This window comes from Nannospalax galili, unplaced genomic scaffold (assembly GCF_000622305.1).
Source record: "Nannospalax galili isolate Female #2095 unplaced genomic scaffold, S.galili_v1.0 scaffold186, whole genome shotgun sequence".
Classification (NCBI taxonomy): Eukaryota; Metazoa; Chordata; class Mammalia; order Rodentia; family Spalacidae; genus Nannospalax; species Nannospalax galili.
Window position 1 is genome coordinate 5,724,440 of NW_008358774.1, and position 19,379 is coordinate 5,743,818.

Genomic DNA, 19,379 nt, shown 5'->3' on the forward strand with positions numbered 1-19,379 from the left:
TCGGGGGCGGGCTCCCTGCAGCCTCCCCGTCTGCCTCACCACCTGTTTCTCCCCCAGCTAGGCAGAGCTCTCGGGCACAGGGCTTTCCCCGGGATGAGGACAGGCATGGATTCTGAGCAGACACAGCACACTTCCGGCTGGCTTCCGGCTCCATCTGGCAGGCGGAAACCCCGCCCAGCGCGCGCACCCGCAGCCGAGGCGCGCGGCCGCTGGACGCCGAGGGACCACAAGCGCCAGCGGCGGAAACCAGCCAGCTGCGGCTTGGGGGGCGTGGCCAGGCCGCGGTCCAGCCGGCAGCCAGGGCAGACTTGAGTTGCTAAGGGAACAGCGGCAGAGGCAGACTTGACGTCAGGCGGCGGCGCGCGGCCCGCACTGCGGCACCCTCGCACTCTTCAGAGCGCGGGTCGCTGGCGGCTGAGGTGGTCGAATCGCTGCGTCCCTCCGCCGGCCCTGCTGTTGGCTTCCTTCCGCGGGGGTTGCTGCTCGGGCGGGATAGGACGCGTTGCGCGCTGCCCTCCGTGAGTATCCTGCGGGCGCGGTGTGGCGAGATCCAGGGTCCGGCACTCGGCCTGCGGGGCCCCCGGGGCGGAGGGAGGGCTGCTGGGGCCTGGGGAGTGGGGCGCGGGGATGAGCTGTGCCACGCAGTCCGAGCGCGGATGTGCCATCAGTGGATGTGGACTGCCAGCACCCGCCCACTTTCCCGCTCTCCTGGTCCTGGTTGTCCATCGCTGTGCTGCAACCGAGGGAATTCAGTCTTTCCTTCTAAATTCGGGCTTAAAAGCTTCCAAGCAGATAAGTGCTAAGTGTATTTCCTTTTAGAGAGTCAACCCGGTGCTGAATCTTGGGCCAGTGAAATGCTGTCGCACTTACAGCTGAGAAAAGGTGATCGATTTGTGTTTCATTGTTACTGTAAAAAAAAAAATCCGTGGAAACGTGGCTTTTTAATTTTTAAAGAAAAGGATGCTAACAGGTTTTTCACCTGTTGCAGAAACGATTGCTTGGGCTTTTGGGAAGACTGTTTATTATGAAGATCCTGGAAATTTTTTTAAAAGAATATTTGAAATACTCAAATGTCAAAATTAAAACCACGTTTAGAATCTTATTTATGAAGACTATTGGTGATATATTGAATTATGAAAAAAAATTTTTCTTTTTTTTCTTTGTTATGAATTCTGTTAGGATGAATCATCTAAGCGTCACTGTTTTCTTCTTCCCCTGCCTGATAGGTAGTCACATATTGCGTGTTTATCAGAGGATGTGGGTGGGGGTGGGAATGACACGTAATCCAATCAATTTTTCTGCGTAGTCTCTCTTCGAAGCTTCTGGATCACGACGTTTTAAAATAATAGTATAATGATATCTAATAGCTTGTATGCTAATTTTTTGACTTAAAATTTTTTAAATGGTATATATAAAATCCAAGGATGTTTTAGTAATTCTAATCTTAATTTTTGGTGATGTTGTAAATCAAATATTACTCTAAATGTTTGCTGTAGTATACATTAACGTTAAAAAATGATTATTTCTGTAATGTATTTGCTGTGTTACTATTAAGTGATATTAGTGCTTATTCAGTTGTGTGTTGAACTATTAAATAATAGATAATATAAACATTTTACTTAATAATGTATTTTGTCATTTATTTTTCAAAGGATTTACGGTAATTGTACTGAGCAGCTGCAGTGTGTGACTTTTATTTTTTGATGTTTCTTTTTCTCCTTTTAATAAAATGGGTGCCATTTTAATTTCTCAGACAATAAAAAAAAAATCAAGGCCTAGTAAAATTAGTTTGTTCAAAGCCACTTATCAAATAAGTAAGAGAAGATTCTAGAATTCCTGTCACTACCATTTTGAAAACTGAGATGCACAGATGTGGTCCTTCAAAAGGTAGCAGTGTGTTGGGGGTTACAGAGCATTTTACGAGGTTAGTTCACAGTTGAGGTAAATGGATTAATGAAGATCAGAGCATACTGAGGTGCTGTTATAAAATCCAGGACCTTGTGTGTCCTGAGCAGGGTTTCTACACTGAGCTACATCCTCAGTCCCCTTCGACACAGTGGTAAGCAGCAAAATCCTAGAATTATCACATGCCTCTCCTACATATCTGATCTTCCACACATTCTTTAAACCTGTGGCTGTCAGCATTCTGCTCCTCCATAAACAGCTTTGGCACACGTGACTTCTGGATTGTACGTCTAGAAGGCAGTCTTGAGAATTTACAGCATCTTCTGCCGCTGCACACTGCCTATGCCTCCCTCTGCCTGCTTCTCTTTTACAGCAGTCTCCTCATTTTGAGAGGTCCCAGAGTTACACATTTTGTCATTTTATTTTACCAAAACAATCCCTTACGTAGATGATTTTCTAGATCTGCAGCCTGTACCTGCTGGATCGATGTATTTTGCTGCGTACTAAACATGACATGCTGTTATTATTGCTATAAAACAGTGTTATTATGGCTGTTATCACTGCTATCTATGTGTACATTTGAAGCTTGCCATGTGCCAGGTATTACACCAGGTGTTTTGCTTGTATATTACCATTTAATCTTTGTAAAACCTTGTGAATATTGTTATTCTCTTGAAAAATTAGGAAATTGAGGTCCATAGAGATTAATCTTCTGGCAGGTGGAATTAGGATTTGAATCTAGAAATGAAGCTGATGCTTGTAGTTGCATAGTGCCATTCGGATGCTCAACTAAACATGTCTCACACAAAACTCGAGTCCCCATAAGAAGTATCCATTATAATTGTACAATAATTGAACAATATAAGCAAGGCTTTATAGTAAAGTCATAATATAGGTTACCTGTTTTCTTGTATATTGAATAAACATAAACTAGTGTAAATCTTACATTTTTTGCTTTATATTTTTTTTTACTAATGTTGTATCAAGTTTCAATTACTGATGCTTTGCACTCACCTTTGCAGCCTCTCTCGCTTTTGTAATTTGGTATGAATCACAAAGTAGATGACCCCAAAGTGTCAAGAATAAGTGACTGTTGTGTGCACAGCCCTAAACAGGATTTCTGTTTCATCTCTTCCAAGGCTCAGGGAACATCACAGAAGAGGAGGCTCCAGGAAAGTGTGCTGCGAAAAGATTTTTCAGGACATGGCAGTCATTATATTTGTGAACTCACTGTTAGGATTAACCTTCCCCATATTACATTCTTCAGCATTTCATCATGGACAGGGGAAGGGCTCATGTGGTCCATCCCTGCCTATTGGCAGTTAATGGTTGCTAGGGGAAGGCTGTCATTTTCTCTAGTTGTGTTGCCCATGCTCCAGTAAATACCCTCCACCTATGCTCAGACAAGTAACCCTAATTCAAACTCAGTGGGTCACACACAAGTTGAGGGGGAAGAAGGGTTTCAGTGGAGGAGGGAGGGGAATGAGAGAGGGCAATAGGGGTGAAAATAACTGAAATTCATTAAATACATTATGAAGCTGTCAATAAAAGTTTTTTTCTAAAGTAGGTGACCAGGTTATATCTACTTGAAAGAATAAACACAACCTTTTATTAGTTATTTTGTAAGCATGTAAGAGTTTTTATTGAATGCATTTAGCAATGTTTGTTTTGTATACTAGATACTCATTATATAAACTAGCTGCATAAGTAGATTTCTTTGTATAATCATTCTTTTCTTTTTAGTATTCTCAGATTTTTCTAGAGGAGCCTGAATGAGGATGCCTGGGAAAACTGGAGCTTTGACTCAGTGCATGAGCCAGCTGGACATAATGCTTCCTGGTTTTCATTTTCTTTTCCCTTCTTCCCTGCCTCCCTCCCTCCCTCCTACCCTCTCTTCCTCCATTTCTTTCAAAACATGGGAATATTATATTCTGATTTAGGAATTAATATCTTCATTGTAGTGACATATTCCCATCTTTAAATAAAATTGGAAGTTTAAGAATAGATATGAGTTTATCCATGATTTCAGATAGCTTTGACACAAAACACATGGTATTCATTAGAGAAGATGGTATAAATACTGTGCTAAAACCTTTTCTGTTGTAGCAAAATGTTCAGTGGCAGATGAAGAGATATTTAAATTCATTATCCACAAATATACTACCCACAAGCATATTTTACTAATGTTTAATAATATATGTTCTCTTGACAGAGATTTTCTTTCTCTTTTCTTTTTTGGTCTTTTTGAGACAGTCTCCTTGTAAGCACAGCTGACCTGGAACTCACATAGACCAGGCTGGCCTCAGTCTCAGAGAGATCCGTCTGCCTCTGCCTTCTGAGTGCTGGGATTAAAGGCGTGTGCCACCACAGCCCTCAAGAGATTATTTTCTTAAAAACACATTAAAACGTTACTTACTTAAAGAGTTTAAAAAGTTTATTAATATGCCAAGATAGATTCCTAACTGCCTTTCTCAACTTTTTGTTTTTACACACACACAGACACACACACACACACGCACGCACACACATATGTATATATGCACATACACACACAAACACATCTTACTCAAACATAATCCAGCTTGTTTAACCTGATTTCAGCATTCTAAACTGATTAAAATGTATTAAAGCCAGTTTTATACGATTGGGATAAGAGATAAAGCCTTGGATATAAGCCTCATGACGTAGTGAAGATACTATGGCACAAATTTCAATTGAAAAATATTCTATAGTTTTTATTTGGAAGATCCCATAGTACAAATAAATCATCTTTGTTTTAATAGGATTCTGATTAAGTCAACAGTTAACCCTATTTATCATTGCTTATCTTAAAGCCCAGATGTGCCTACGGTAATTAATGAAATTTATGTACAGAATTCATATTTTATATGTTTAAATTTGGTTTAAGAGGTTCTCTAACCAATTAATCAATTAAGTAAATGCAATTAACCAAATAATACATTTAGAGATAATAGTAAATATTTTAGGCATAGTCTCTCTGCTGCAGCTATTTAATGCTATCATTAAAGCATAAAAGTAGCCATAACAGTTCTTAACTAAATGTGCATGTCTGATTTTTAAATCTATTCCCAATACACACACACACATAAAATCATATACATTAAAAATAATATGTGAAGTGGCATTACTTGGTGATGGTGATGTTTGAGATTTATGTTATAAAACCTGGAGCAGTCACTTAAAAAGATAGCTACAAGACAATAATGATATGATGAAATTACACAAAAAAAAAATGTGACAGCAGAAAAATAGGAAAAAGAAATGGCGGGACAGATGGCAGCAAATAAAAGAATTTTATGCTTTAGACCAGCTGTATAATGGATCATATGAAGTAAAACTATACAGACCAACTCAAAGGAATTTTAATATTGGCAAATAAAGGCCCAAGATTGTGTTGAAGACAAAGAGAGGTTAATATTTAAAGGATGGACAGAAAGGTACCATGTTAATACCTGTCAAAGTTGAAGTATATTGATATCAGTATGCTTTAGTATATAAAAAACAAAACAAAGCAAAAAAACAGTGGAGAAGAATATTAAGCCAAGGTTTAGAAGAATATTTCATGATAAATGTGTCAGATTATCAGGGAGGTAACAATTTTGAATGTGTATAAACCTAGTAACAGACCTTCAAGCACACAAAATGAAAACTGATAGAAACCAGATGACAAATAGATAAGCAGCAATTACAGTTAAATATTTCAACACACCCATTTAGGACTTATAGGTATATGTCTCAATCTGTCCTCTTAGAATTTGTACTTAAATATTTCAATATATCCTCTTAGAACTTACAAAATAGTTAATAACTCATTAAGACTGTAGAAAACTTCAATAACATAATGCTGAAAATTTGACTTGGGTTTTCTAGAACATTGTACTCAGAAAACATGGAACATTATTTTCTAGTGCACATGTTTTTTAAAAAAATATTTTTAAATTTATTTTTATGTATGTGAGTATATTGCCTGCATGTATGTGAATGCACCCATGTTGTGCAGTGCCACGGAGGTCAGAAGAGGGCTTCGGATTCCCCTGGAACTGGAGTTAAGGATGATTCATAGATGCCATGTGGGTGCTGGGAATCGAACCCGGGTCCTCTGCAAGAGCAGTCAGTGCTCTTAACACCGAGCCATCTTCTCCCACCCCTGCACATGTAGTTTTTAAAGATTATAAAAAAGTAAAATATTTATTTGCAGGTGAGATGTTTAGCAGAATGTAGGGTCAATATTCCAAAAAAATTGAAAATAATGAGTAATTTCAAAGTAAAAAATTAAACATTTTATATTTATAATAGCATCAGTAATGAGGCTGGGCATGTTGGCAAACACCTGTAATTCCAACACTTGGGAGGCAGAAGCAGGAGGTTTGCAGTCTGATATGCATAGTGAGTTTCAGGCCAACCAGGGCTATGTAGTGAGACCCTGCTTCAAAGAAACAGCAGAAGGCTGGAAAGGTGGCTCAGTGGTTAAGAGCACTGGCTGCTCTTGCACAGGACCTGGGTTTGATTCCCAGCACCCATATGGTGGCTAACAACAGTCTGTAACTCCAGTTCCAGGGGAATCTGATGTCCTCTTCTGACCTCTGTGGGCATTGCACGACATACGTGCACCACTAACATACATGCAGGCAATACATTCATATACATAAAAATAATAAAATATTTAAAAATAAAGGAAAATGTGTGGTAGTATTATTAAATGTCCATTCTCCAAATATTGATATATTAAATAGGTTCAATCCTAATCATAATTCAAGTACTTTTAAAACTGGAAATTTAATTATAAAACTTACTTGCAAATATGAACAGTGGGCCTAGAAGAGTCAGAACAAGGTGGAAAAGAACAAAATAGAATTATACAGTAACATTCATTATAAAGCTATGGTATTCAAGATGACTTGGTACTGTTATGAAGATGGGCATATACCTCCTTGGAGCAGATTAGAATCTAGAAACAGACCCTTGTGTGCATGATCAGTTGATTCTTCTCTTTTCTCGTGCTGAAGATTGAAAACCAGGGCCTTGCTATGATTAAGCACATGTTCTACTCTGGCCAGGTCCATTGATTTGTGATAAAGTTGCCAAAATTATCAGGGAAAGAATCCTGGAACCATTGGATGTCCATATTGAACATAATAACCATATAGAAAATAACTAAACATGGCTCAAAGAGGGCTTAGGGAGTTCATTTGGCAAAACATTTGCTTTGCAAGCACAAGAACCTGAGTTCAGTCACCAGAACCCATGTTAAAAAATGTCATCTGAGGGGCTAGAGAGATGGCTAGGAGCACTCTTGCAGAGGACCTGGGGTTCAATTCCTTGGACCCACATGGTATCTAACAGTCATTCATAACTACAGTTATGAATAACTACAGTTCCAGGTCTGATACCTTCTGACCACTGTGGGCATTGCATGATACCAGTGTACTTCCTACATGCAGGCAGAACACTCATGTAAAATAAAATTTAAAAAAATTTTAAATGCCAGCTGTGGCCAAATATGGTGGTACATGTCTTTAACCTAGCTCTGGCATCATAGGCAGGCAGATCTCTGTGAGATTGAGGCAAGTCTGGTCTACATAGTGAGTGTCAGGCTAGCTGGAGCTACAGCGAGCCCTGTCTCCAAAAAAAAGTGCCAGCTGTGGCATGAGGAGGTGGAGGTACGTGCGTCCCAGTACCTGCTGGTCAGTCAAACTAACCTATTTGAGGAGTTCCAGGCCAGTATGAGACATTATTTTTTTTTTTTTTAAGGTTAACACCTGAGGTCTTTTGGCTTCACAACACACACACACACACACACACACACACACACACACACCCCACAAGCATACACACCCACACACAACAGAGAGAATGAAATGGAGCAAAAGACAACATATAAGAGCTAAAATAATATGATTTATGGAATAGGCTAAAACTGTTGTAACTGGGTAAGAAAAGAGTAAAATTTTTCCCACAGTTTCATTTTTACAGTCTTTTCTTTGATACCATAAATCTTCTGTTTTGAAGTCTTTGTTATCTCATTTGGTTATTTCTGGAGTATCCTCACAATTTGTGCATATTGCTGTGCATTTCTGATAGTCACCAAAAAATTAGAAGTTTGCATATGTCTCATTTCAGTATAACACTATTGAAACATAACTAAACAAGTTTCTGAAAAAGTTAACGATATTTTTCATTGTCATAGGCAGTTAGAATTAAGCTTTGAATCTTTTCCTTCATCTTCAGAACTTATAAAATTTTAATTTTTAAAATTATGTGTATCTTTGTATGGCTGTATGCTTATGCAGGTGCCTCAGAGGTCATAGGCATTGGATCTCTTGGAGTTGGAGTTTCAGACAGCCTGATGTGAGGGCCTGAAGTGAGGGCTGGCAACCCAGTTCCGGTTCCTGGAAGAGCAGCAGACACTCTTAACCATTGAGCCATCCCTCCAGTCCCTCCTCCCTCCCCCTTCCCTATTTAAAATTTCTTACATTGCGGTTACTTGCTGGAGCATGGCTTACTTAATGGCTACACCACTGAAGAAAATGGCAGCCCCCCCCCCCCCCCCCAGCAACCATTAACTGACAGTGGCGCCTCAGGAAGGGGTAGGGTTCATCCATTATGGAATGTTGAAGGGCCCAGTTAGGCACAGGCTTTGCAGGTGTCCAAAGCTGCTGTCTTCATGACAGCAGCACACATGCCCTACCCAGAGAGCAGCATTACATTTCACTCCTCTCAATCCTCTAGCTCTTAGAATTTTTCCACCTCTACTTCTGAAATGTTTCTTGGGCCTTGGAGTGGTGATAGAAGTTTACTGTTAGGGCTGAGCACTCAGCAGTTACTGAACTATTAAGTAGTTGCTAAACTACTCAGCAGTTTTTCTGAGCACTTTGACCAGTTACAAGTCTGTGTATTAATCGTCACCCACTGAAAAAGGAGCTTTACCGCCCCAGGCTAAGAGCAGGCTAGTATGAGTACAAATGGAAGTGTAGGAGGCAGTTTGACATCATATTGCTTTAGCAAAAACAGTAGTAGTAGGATTCCCTGCCCTCTAGGGCCTTTGACCTCCCACAACCATAGGTTTTTTGACCAAGTTTATTTGTGAAGTGGACCCTAAATCCAATCTGAAAGTGTTTGACTAATCCACCCCTCAATCACATCACTATTGCACCGGTGGTATATCTTGCCTGGCAGGTTGTACTGCAGCATGCAGAGTCCACAGCCAAGTAAGACCACTGAAACTTGGTCTTTTCCAGCAACCTGCATAGATAAGCATCTTAGGGTACTATGAGCACTAGCCAACAGGGAGGGAGTTCCTAGCTCAGTTCCAGCCTGATTTCTCTGTTTGGTAACCAGAATATGTGGTGTGATGGTAGGGTCTTAACCATTTAGTTCTGATGGGCAACCAAGAACAATGGCAATAACCTGTATTGTTTGGGGGAGCATCTGGGACCTCTCTGGCCAGCAACTCTTAGGGAGGTATCCTGTACCTGGCAGTGGGATTTTCACTGAAAAACGTTAATCTTAGGAGCAGCAGCAGCATCCATCCATGTAGGGTACCTCCTTTCCAGTCTCCTTAAAAAAAATCATGATGCTTTTTGGTTAGCTTTTGAAGTAACAGAATTCTGTTCGTATTAACTCTCTCTTCCATCCCCATCTTATCCACCATCCCCATTTAAACATTTCCCCCTACTTTTATATCCTGTGTGTTTTACTATCTCCTCTCCTGAGGTCTCCACCCAATCCATTGCTCCTTTCTTGCTTCCTGACATCTAAGAATACTAACTCCCACTCAAACACATATAAAAATTCAAAGCTAGAATCTTCATAATGAGATAAAACATACACCATTTTTCTTTCTGGGCCTGAGTTACTTCACTCAGCATGATATTTTCCAATTCCATTCATTTTCCTATAAATTTCATATATCTATGACTGAAAAACTTTCTTTTAAAAATAATATATTCTTTGACAGTTTCATACAGTGTATTTAGATCATATTCCTTCCTCCTCTACTTCTTCCCAGATGCACTCCCACCTCCCTATCCACCCAACCTCATGTTCTCCTCTGAACCCCAATGGAGTACAGTTTGTGGTGCCCAAATACTCTGGGATGTGGAGCCTGCCCTAGAGCTGTGGTCAGCCTACCAGGGGACACAGCCTTAAAGAAACCTGACCCCCTCTCCCAGCAGCTACCAAATGCCAGTAGCTCCTCAGCTAGGGCTGGGGCTTCCTGCCTACCCCTACTCCAGTCCGGGATTTTGTCTGGCTTGAGTTTGTGCTGATTAACTTTCTTAATCTAATTTTCTAAGTCCTTAGAGAATGTTCTCTTATTTATTTTCTAACTGGTAATATTTGTCTATGATTTTTAGCCTTTTACTGATTTTTTCTATTAAAAATCATTTCAAATGATTTTGAGAAAAAGTTGTGTTTACTTTATTTGCTATTTAACTTGCTATTTAATTTTGACATTTTAGTTGTACAATTGATAAAATGATCTTACAGTAAAGACTTTTGGGTTTAGAGTGTAATTGTGAGACAAGATAAATATCCTGTGTGTATTTTCTGTTGGGGAGCTTGAAATGTTTCATACTCCATGGCTTTTTGATTAGTTTTCGCAAATATCTCTTAGCTAAATTAAAATTTGAATCATTCTACCATTAAAGAGATAGTATTTAAGCTTTAAGCAATTAGTTCACTACTGAAAAGTCTTTAAGTACTTTTTCTGATATTAATTAACTGAGTTCATCTGAAGTCACATTTAGCGATTGCTGATCCAGGGCTAGGAGTGTGAATTGGGAGTGCTCATCATCTGCCCTAGAATATTATCGTTCTCTCCATGTTAAAACCAAGACATCCTCTCAATAGTCCACATTGTTGAGCTTATTTTGCCTTTAGACACAGACTCTGCCTAACTGAATCTTTGTTGCTATGTCTTCTTTTTCTAGCTTGCTGCCACTGACAGTAATCTTCAGGATACTAAGAAAGCTGGAAGTGGTGATACAAGTTGTACTACCACTAATAACCCAGAGAAGTGAGGCGTGTACAGTCAGCAGCTGAAGAACCAAAGGACGATGTTAGTGTAGAGGAAGACGAGCCACGGCAGCCAGATAACTGTTGTCCAGACCACACAAGAAATGGAACAAGAAACTCCAGAGAAGGCGGATTCTGCACCTCAGAAAATTCGAACCAAGTCCCAGTCAGGGGATAAGGCAAATGAAGGGAAGGAAGAGATGATGGAAGCGTACCAGCTCCAAGTTGCTGAAGAAATGGCGAAGGAGATTAAGAAGAAGATCAGAAAGAAGCTGAAAGAGCAGTTGACGTATTTCCCCTCAGATACTCTATTGCATGATGACAAACTGAGCAGTGAAAAAAGAAAGAAGAAAAAAAAGAAAGTTCCAGCCCAGTCTAAATCTGAAACGAGGTACTTACACTGCTAAATGGGAAAAGTCCTCTTTAAAAAAGCACTCTTATTGTCAGCTTTCAGTGAAATTTATAGTTTAATAAAAAATTAGTGTTATATTTGAAGGTATTTTCACTAAGATAATAACCGCTAACCATGATGCAGCACCTACCTGTGTGCTAGAAGCTTTACAATAATTCGCTCATTGATTTCCTTAGAACAACCCTATGAGGAAAAGTGATATCACCATCCTATTTTTCTAAGAACTGAGAGTTTAAGCTACAGAACATTAACAGTCTAGCTCCAGACTGTCTATCTTTAACCCACTTAAGCCTGCTTTCACAATAATAGAGCTGCTGGGCATGGTGATGCACACTTGTAATCCCAGCACTTAGGTACTGAGGCGGGAAATCTTGGGTTCAAGGCAAGCCTCGGTTACGTCATAAATCTGAGGTCTCACTGTAGTGAAACCCTGTCTCAAAAAGCCCCCCTCTCCCCATAAAAAAGAATTATTTCCTTTTTATATTTTGATATATTAATATAGATTTTTTTCTTTGTTTTTTAAAAAATATTTTTATTTTATGTGTGTGAGTGTGAAGTCTACAGGTATGTAAGCACACCCATGTTGTGTAATGCCCGAGGATGTCAGAAGAGGGCATCAGATCCCCTGGAACTAGAGTTATGGACCATTGTTAGTGACCATGTGGGTGCTGGGAATTGAACCCAGGTCATCTGGAAGATAGCCAGTGCTCTTAACTGAACTGCTCCAGCCCGATTTTTCTTTCCTATTATACAAATAGCGTTTACTCGTATAGAACAACCATCAAAAATGGTACTCACTATTGGCAATTTGGTATTCTAGTCTTCCTATATATGATGCTTATTCTTGTATATATGATAAGTATACTTCAGAGAGTATACTCATTTTAGGTTCTCTACAGGAAGCAGTGCAATTAAAAAAGTCATAATTTTCATCCTGAAATCCTCCTTTAAGGAGACAGCTTAGTCTGTTTATTTTGTCAGTTTGCATGTCACTAGTCTTCAGCATTCTAGGATATTTCCCTTTAAGCTGTCAGCTAAAAAGAGGTCCCCTTTTATTAGATCTAGATGACCAGTTCGTCAGAGGTATGGTAATATATGAATTAATCATCTGGTGATACTCTAGAACATAGCAGTGTAAAGCAGCAATCATTTATTGTCTCACAGTTGCTCTTGTTCAGAAGGCTTGAGAATGACTTCACTTGGAATGTCTGACTTTCAAAGGGCCTCACATAGGCTGCAATCATTTTTCCTGTTTCATTTTTCCCTGTTTTTTGTTATTGTTTGTTGTTTGTTTGTTTTTAAATAATGTCTCACTTTGTAGCCCAGGCTGGCCTCAAATTTGTGGTCCTCATGCCCACGCCTGCTGAGTACTAGGATTATTCTGTGGGGTTTAGAACTTAGTTTAACTTGGCATCTGAGATGTTTATAAATATTATCTATGGTACCCAGTTTGACAGATAGTGATTTTATTATATAAGAAAATGTCAACTGATAACATTTTTAAAAAGGAAATGATATGTGTGCATCTTCCAAGCATTGCCCTTGCTTCTGTTTACCACTCACTCTGTTGTACCTTTAATACTTACAGTAATAAGACATTTGTAATGGCTCATTGGTTATATTTGCAGCACCTCAACTGTCTGTGATGATGCAGTTGAAGGTGAACAAAAGAAGGAATGTCCACTTGGAGCTGTCACTTCAGATTCTCATCAAGGTGATGAAATACGCTCAACAGAACAAAATGTGGATGACAGTATGCTGGATAACACAAAATCCAAACCCAAAAAAACAAAAAAGAAGACTAAAGCAGGTTTGTTACTCAAATTAAAATTATGCACCTTTGTAGAATAAACTTGACTAGAAATTTTAGTTCCAAAAGGATATAATTTAAAATAAATCTCTACAAAGTACTTGTTACTTGTTCTAGGTTTATGTAGCATAAGGTATTCTTTTATTAATAACTGTGGGTCTTTGCCATGATTTTATTACATGAGTCAACTCTAGGTCTTGACTTAGTTTAATTCAACTCTAAAAGGATACTGATTTTGAGGTTGCTATTATGGCCTAGAAAATTTCTTTTTTAAGCCATTGATTTTAGGTCTGCAAATAGTTACCTTGATTGTTAAAAGCTAGCAATGGTTAATAGTCAACAAACACTGCAGATATCAGAGTGCATCTCTCTGCCAGGCATGGTACTTTTCCTGGCACCTCAGTCTAGTACAGCTTTTCTCCTCTCAGGCCTTTCATTTCTATCATGTTGCCTCTCTTTTTTTTTTTTAAATCCTCCTTTCTGCTTTTTGTCTTCTATCTACAGTAGGTACTTTTAGAATTTATGGTTCTTATTCATGCAATTGATAATGTTTTGTGACTTCATTTAAAAAACATTAAAAAGTGTTTTACAAGTGGCTGAAACCTACATACAGGAAAGTATACTTACCTCAATTCTACTGCTTAGTGAATTTTCACAAACCAGATAGACCTATAAAATCATCCAAATTAAGGAACATAACCGTCTTAGCACCCAGCGTCCCTTAAACTCCCCTTCTCTTGAACATGACTAGAATTCTAAATACTATATTTATTGTACTTGGCTTCTTTTAATCTTTTTTTTTGGTCTTTTCAAGACAGGGTCTCCCTGTATCCCCAGCTGTTCTGGAACTCACTATGTAGACCAGGCTGGCCTTAAACTCACAGAGATCTGCCGGCCTTTGCCTCCCAAGTGCTGGGATTAAAGGTGTGCGCCACCATGCCCAGCCTTTTAATCTTTTTTTAAAGACTTGTACCATATAAATTGTATATAAAATTGAGCTTACTCTTAGTTTTGTGATTTTGTCCATATTTGTCTATTGTGTGAATATGCATCAACAAATCTAATGAGTCTCTTGATGGTCATTTGCTTTTCTAGTTTGGATCAATTACAAGTAAAATTGTAAACTACATTTTCGCCACATGGTTTGTTGAGGATATGCATGCATTTTTGTTTAGAATATTCTAAGAGTTTTTACATCATAGATCATGTATATTTTTTTTACTTTAGTGGCTACTGCAGTTTTCCAAATTTGAGTTATTGATATTAGCAGAATTTAAGAGTTCTAGTTGCTCTATGTCTTCATCAACACAGATGTTGGATTTCTGAAATCCTTAATCATTCTTAGGATGTATAATAATAGTTTCATTTTGCCTTTAATTTGATTCCCAATAAAACTAGTGAAGTTGGGGGCTGGAGAGATAGCTCAGCAGTTAAGAGCACTAGCTGCTCTTGCAGAGGAACCAGGTTTGATTCCCAGCACCCACATGACGGCTAACAACCATCCATAACTCCAGTTCCAGGGAAATTTGAAGTCCTCTTCTGACCTCCATTGGCATTACACAACATGGGTACACCTAAACACATGCAAGCAATACACTCGTATACATAAAATAAAATTAAATAAAAAATTATTTTAAAAACTAGTGCAGTTATGCATCACATAATTATTTACTTCTTGGATTTTGTATTTGTGAATTTGTTCATATTCTCTGTGCATTTCTAACAGGATAGATCTTTTTCTATTTTATATATCTTATATCTAAATATAAAAATTCTCAAATATAAATATATACCTACATATACACTTATCTATTATAAATATTTTCTGACTCTAGGTCTTATTATTTCTCTCTTATTAGTAACACTGAAACAATAAGTTGTTTATATTAACAGTTTATCCATTTTGCTTTTCCTTTATAGTAAGGCTTCTGTGATTTAAGAAATATTTTCTAGCCCTCCTGTGAGCCAGAGTTGTGTTCCCTTCCTGTGTGATCTGGAGCTGTGGTCTCTGTGAGCTGGAGCTGCGGTCCCCTCCTGTAAACCTGGAGCTGTGGTCCCGGAACCCTGAACCATGATGGTTCCACATTCCTCTGATGGTGTGCTATTGGTGGAGCAGATTGGAGGATGGAGGACTTCCCAGGGCTAAACAGCAGCTTTAGCCTATTCTGAGTGGCAGTACTGCCCATAAGCCCCTCTCTCAAGATCCCAGGTTGGGCATGGCTGTGGCTTTGCCTCTGTGTTGAGCTTATGCTGGGAACAGGAGAGGTTTCTGTCATTTACAGATTTTAGTCTTGGGAGGACTGATTCTCAAGAATGGAGTTCCCACCTCCCTTGATGGCCACGCTGATCTTGACTCCACACATGGTCCTGGGCCACATTGTGCCATACATTAAATACGTAAACACTAACAAGAGCTGATAAGAAAAAAAAGGTCTGTGTATAATTTTCATGATATCCATCACCACAGACATTTTCAAAAAGTCCTCACATAATAATCCTAAATTATGCAGCACCCTTCTTCAGAGACTTCTAAAGAAATGGAGTTCGCCCCATGTTTGTGATCACTAATAAAGAATATGAGCATATCTAAGTTAAAAAAAAAAAAAGAAAGAAAGAAAGAAATCTTTCCCAGGTCCTGAAATCTCAAGTACTGAAATTTTGGTATTTTACTTTTCACATTTATTCAGTTCATATGGAATTGATTGTTTCATATAGTGAGAAGCAGTGAGTCCTTTTTTCCATGTGACCCAAGTTAAGTGTAGATATGTTTTTTTGGTCTCCGTTGTGTCACATTAGTTAGTGCAAACACCACCAATCTCAACTACTATAACCATTTTATGACAGGTCCTCTTGTTCAGTAGTGTACACCAGCTTGGTCTTCAGCACTGCCTAGGCTATTCTTTCTTTGTTTTTTGAATTTCCATATGAATTTTGGAAATACCACCTCAATTTTTCTACTTCTACTCACTTCATCCTGTCTACTGGACTGTGAGTTTTTTCTAGGTTGGGTAAAGCTAAAGACACTGACAATGTAACAACTCTCTAAGTAGACTTGACATCTTTACAAAGTATTGATTCTTGCAGCCTATGGATTCCATGTGCGTCTTTACTCATATTTCATTTATTTTTATAAACTTAGAAATTTTATCAGTCTTGTTAAATTTATTCTAGGTATTTAATGTTTCTCAATGATATTATAAATGGCATTTGTACATTTAACCCAGATTCTCAGGTGTGAAAGGGTGTCCATGTGGTATACACTTTAGTCTATGCAGTAAACAGTGCTTCTCTACTTCCCTAGCATCTTTAAGTTGCGTTTTCAATTTGTCTTTCCTCATTTTTATGCAAAGCAATGTCCTGCTTCATCCTGCAACATCCTACTTAAAAGTTGAAATTCCAGCTCTAAATGAATCAAGTTATATTGGGAAAGTACCTAGATAAAATTGCTTTTCATTTTTTACCTTTTTTCTTTTGTGCTGTTTGTCCTTGTTAGGAAAAAAATTAAAGATTTCTCACCCTATTTTAATGTACTAGCAAATGGAGTTATTTTACTTTGTGAGTGGTTAGCAGCTATCTGGCTCTTTTCCCTGGAAGTTCTTTTATTAAGAGTCAAATAATCATAGATTGTAAAGATTAATTATATGTAAGTCTAGTGATGAAAATAATTCATAATACTGATTTTTTCCTTCCCACATTAGTTTCAGATGATAATGAAGAGATTAATAGTGATGGTGTTCATGAAATAACAAGCCGAGACAGTCCAGTTCATCCTAAATGCTTGCTTGATGATGATCTTGTTATGGGAGTTTACATTCACCGAACTGATCGACTTAAATCAGATTATATGATTTCTCACCCAATGGTAAAAATTCATGTGATTGATGAGAATACCGGTCAATATGTCAAGAAAGATGATAGGTAATTTTTTTTTTTTGGTCTTTTTTTGAAGCAGGGTCTCTCTGTGGCCCCAGCTGTCCTAGAACTCACCATGTAGACCATGCTGGCCTTGAACTCACAGAGCTCCATCTGCCTCTGCCTCCCAAGTGCTGGGATTACAGGCATGTGACACCAGGTCCAGCTATTTTTAAAAATTATATAACTTAGAAATTGAAAGTATCTCCAGTAGGCATCCTCTTTATAGCCATTGGTGGTTGAAAGTTAATAGGCATAGAACTATAGATTTGTATCAGAGAATAGTGTAGTAGGCATTCATCAACCATTTTACACTGATCAGTGTGCTCTACAGAAGAATGGAGAACATATATTTTCATTTTAGGTACTAAAGAGCATCTATGAAGTTTACTAATTTAGACCATAAGCATGCATTATAAATACTGTAAATGTTCTGGTTTTGTAGTCTTTTACTTTTCCTTTGAAATTAATATGTTACCTGGGCTTAAGTAAGGTGAATAAATCCTAAATGTTTTTTCCCTAAAATTGTTTCTGTTGGTCTGGGCATGGTGCACACATCTTTAAACCCAGCACTCAGAAGGCAGATCTCTATGAGATCCAGTCCAGCCTGGTCTACATAGGAATTTCCAAGCCAGGTGGGGCTACATAGGAGGACCTTGTCTCAAACAAGAAAACAAACAAAAACATTCTACATATGGAGCTAGAGAAACAGTTCATCAGTAAAAAGCACTGGCTATTCTTGTAAAGATCTGAGCTTGGTTCCCAGAACCCATATGGCAGCTAGCAACCACCTGTAACTCCATTTACAGGGGATCTGATGTCCTTTTTCTGGCCTCTGTGGGCACTTACATCCATGCAGGCAAAACGCTCATACATACAACATTTATTTTATTTTATTTTATTTATTATTTTATGTGTATGAGTGAATTGCCTGCATGTATGTGAGTGCACTATGTCGTGCAATGCCATGGAGAGCAGAAGAGGCTTTTGGATTCCTCTGGAACTGGAGTTAAGGATGGTTCGTAGCTGCCATGTGGGTGCTGGGAATCGAACCCGGGTCCTCTGCAAGAGCACTCAGTGCTTTTAACTGCTGAGCCATCTCTCCAGCCCACACAACATTTTTAAAAGTTAAATTTAAATTTTTTTAAAAAAATTAAAAGAATTGCTTCTAATGGGAATATATACTTGAAGATCCAGATATAAATTATAGTAAAATAAATCATTATGCCAGATTATACTAATAAAAACAGTTATTTGTTTGAAAATGGCAGGAAAGTAAAATATGATTGTTTTTAAAAGTCACCCACTTACTAGCTTTCTTAGGGCATATAAAGAAAATGACAATCAAAAGTTAGTGCTTATTTTCTTATTTAAGTAAATGTATTATACTTTTTAATCACAAACTCAACTTCTGAGGGAGTAGCTGTATTTCAGCTCTTTTACTGAAAATGTAATCATACCTTTCACTCTATTTGTATAGTAAGTTATTTCTGTGACTCCAACTAGCAGCATGTAAATGCAAGATGAGAGTCATGCACTACTTTAAATTGCTAAATAAAATTCAGTCCTTCTAGATGTTAGAGTATTATTTTTGCTTTTGTGTCATTATGATTGTTATTTCTATTTTTTATATGTGCCATGTTTTTTCCTCTAAAATATAATGAATTGTTGTAATGGAAGTACTTTCTTCTAACAGTGAACGTCCTGTTTCATCCTACTATGAAAAAGACAATGTGGATTACATTCTTCCTATTATGACCCAGCCGTATGACTTTAAGCAGTTAAAATCACGACTTCCAGAATGGGAAGAACAAATTATATTTAATGAAAATTTTCCCTATTTGCTTCGAGAATTTGATGAGTGTCCAAAAGTCATCCTGTTCTTTGAGGTATGAATTGAAGAAAGCAAACTAAATTTTAGTAAATATTTAGTTGTACAAGTGCAAGTTACTGATTTCAGTAGATTTGTTATACGATAAAGTAATGTGAAAATTTAATGCCTAGAATTGAGGGTTTACAGTATGCTGTGGTGGTATCAGTGAGAAGCCGTTTTTGAAACAGAGATGGCATATGTGCTGAGCTCTTACTGGAGCAGGTGTCAGCTATTTGACCTACTCTAGTGTGACATTTAATCCTTACAACAACCCAATAACTGTTCATTAAAGTGATGAATCTTTTCTATTTGGTTGTAATCTTCCATTATGAGCCCATTTCACAAAGGCAAAGTTATTAATTGTATCAGACTTGCCTATGAATAAGCAGTACATCACCTGGATAAAAAAAAGATAAGCATATACCATCCAG

The 19,379-nt window shown here is 38.1% G+C and overlaps 1 protein-coding gene across 5 annotated transcripts in view; it reads left to right on the plus strand.

Annotated features, from left to right (window-relative positions):
- Positions 1 to 222: 222 nt before the first annotated feature.
- Positions 223 to 19,379, plus strand: part of Ahi1 (Abelson helper integration site 1) — a 142,658-nt gene continuing 123,501 nt past the window's right edge. For 2 of the 5 annotated variants that reach the window (XM_008822075.3, XM_008822078.3), the window contains exons 1-5: positions 224 to 518; positions 10,857 to 11,332; positions 12,982 to 13,163; positions 16,862 to 17,081; positions 18,772 to 18,964. In XM_008822075.3, the coding sequence (XP_008820297.1) occupies positions 11,046 to 11,332; positions 12,982 to 13,163; positions 16,862 to 17,081; positions 18,772 to 18,964 (882 nt within the window). In that variant the 5' untranslated portion in view covers positions 224 to 518; positions 10,857 to 11,045. Of the gene's footprint in view, positions 519 to 10,856; positions 11,333 to 12,981; positions 13,164 to 16,861; positions 17,082 to 18,771; positions 18,965 to 19,379 lie in introns of those variants that run through there. The other 3 variants (XM_017795327.1, XM_029558119.1, XM_017795328.2) reach the window with 2 other exon arrangements.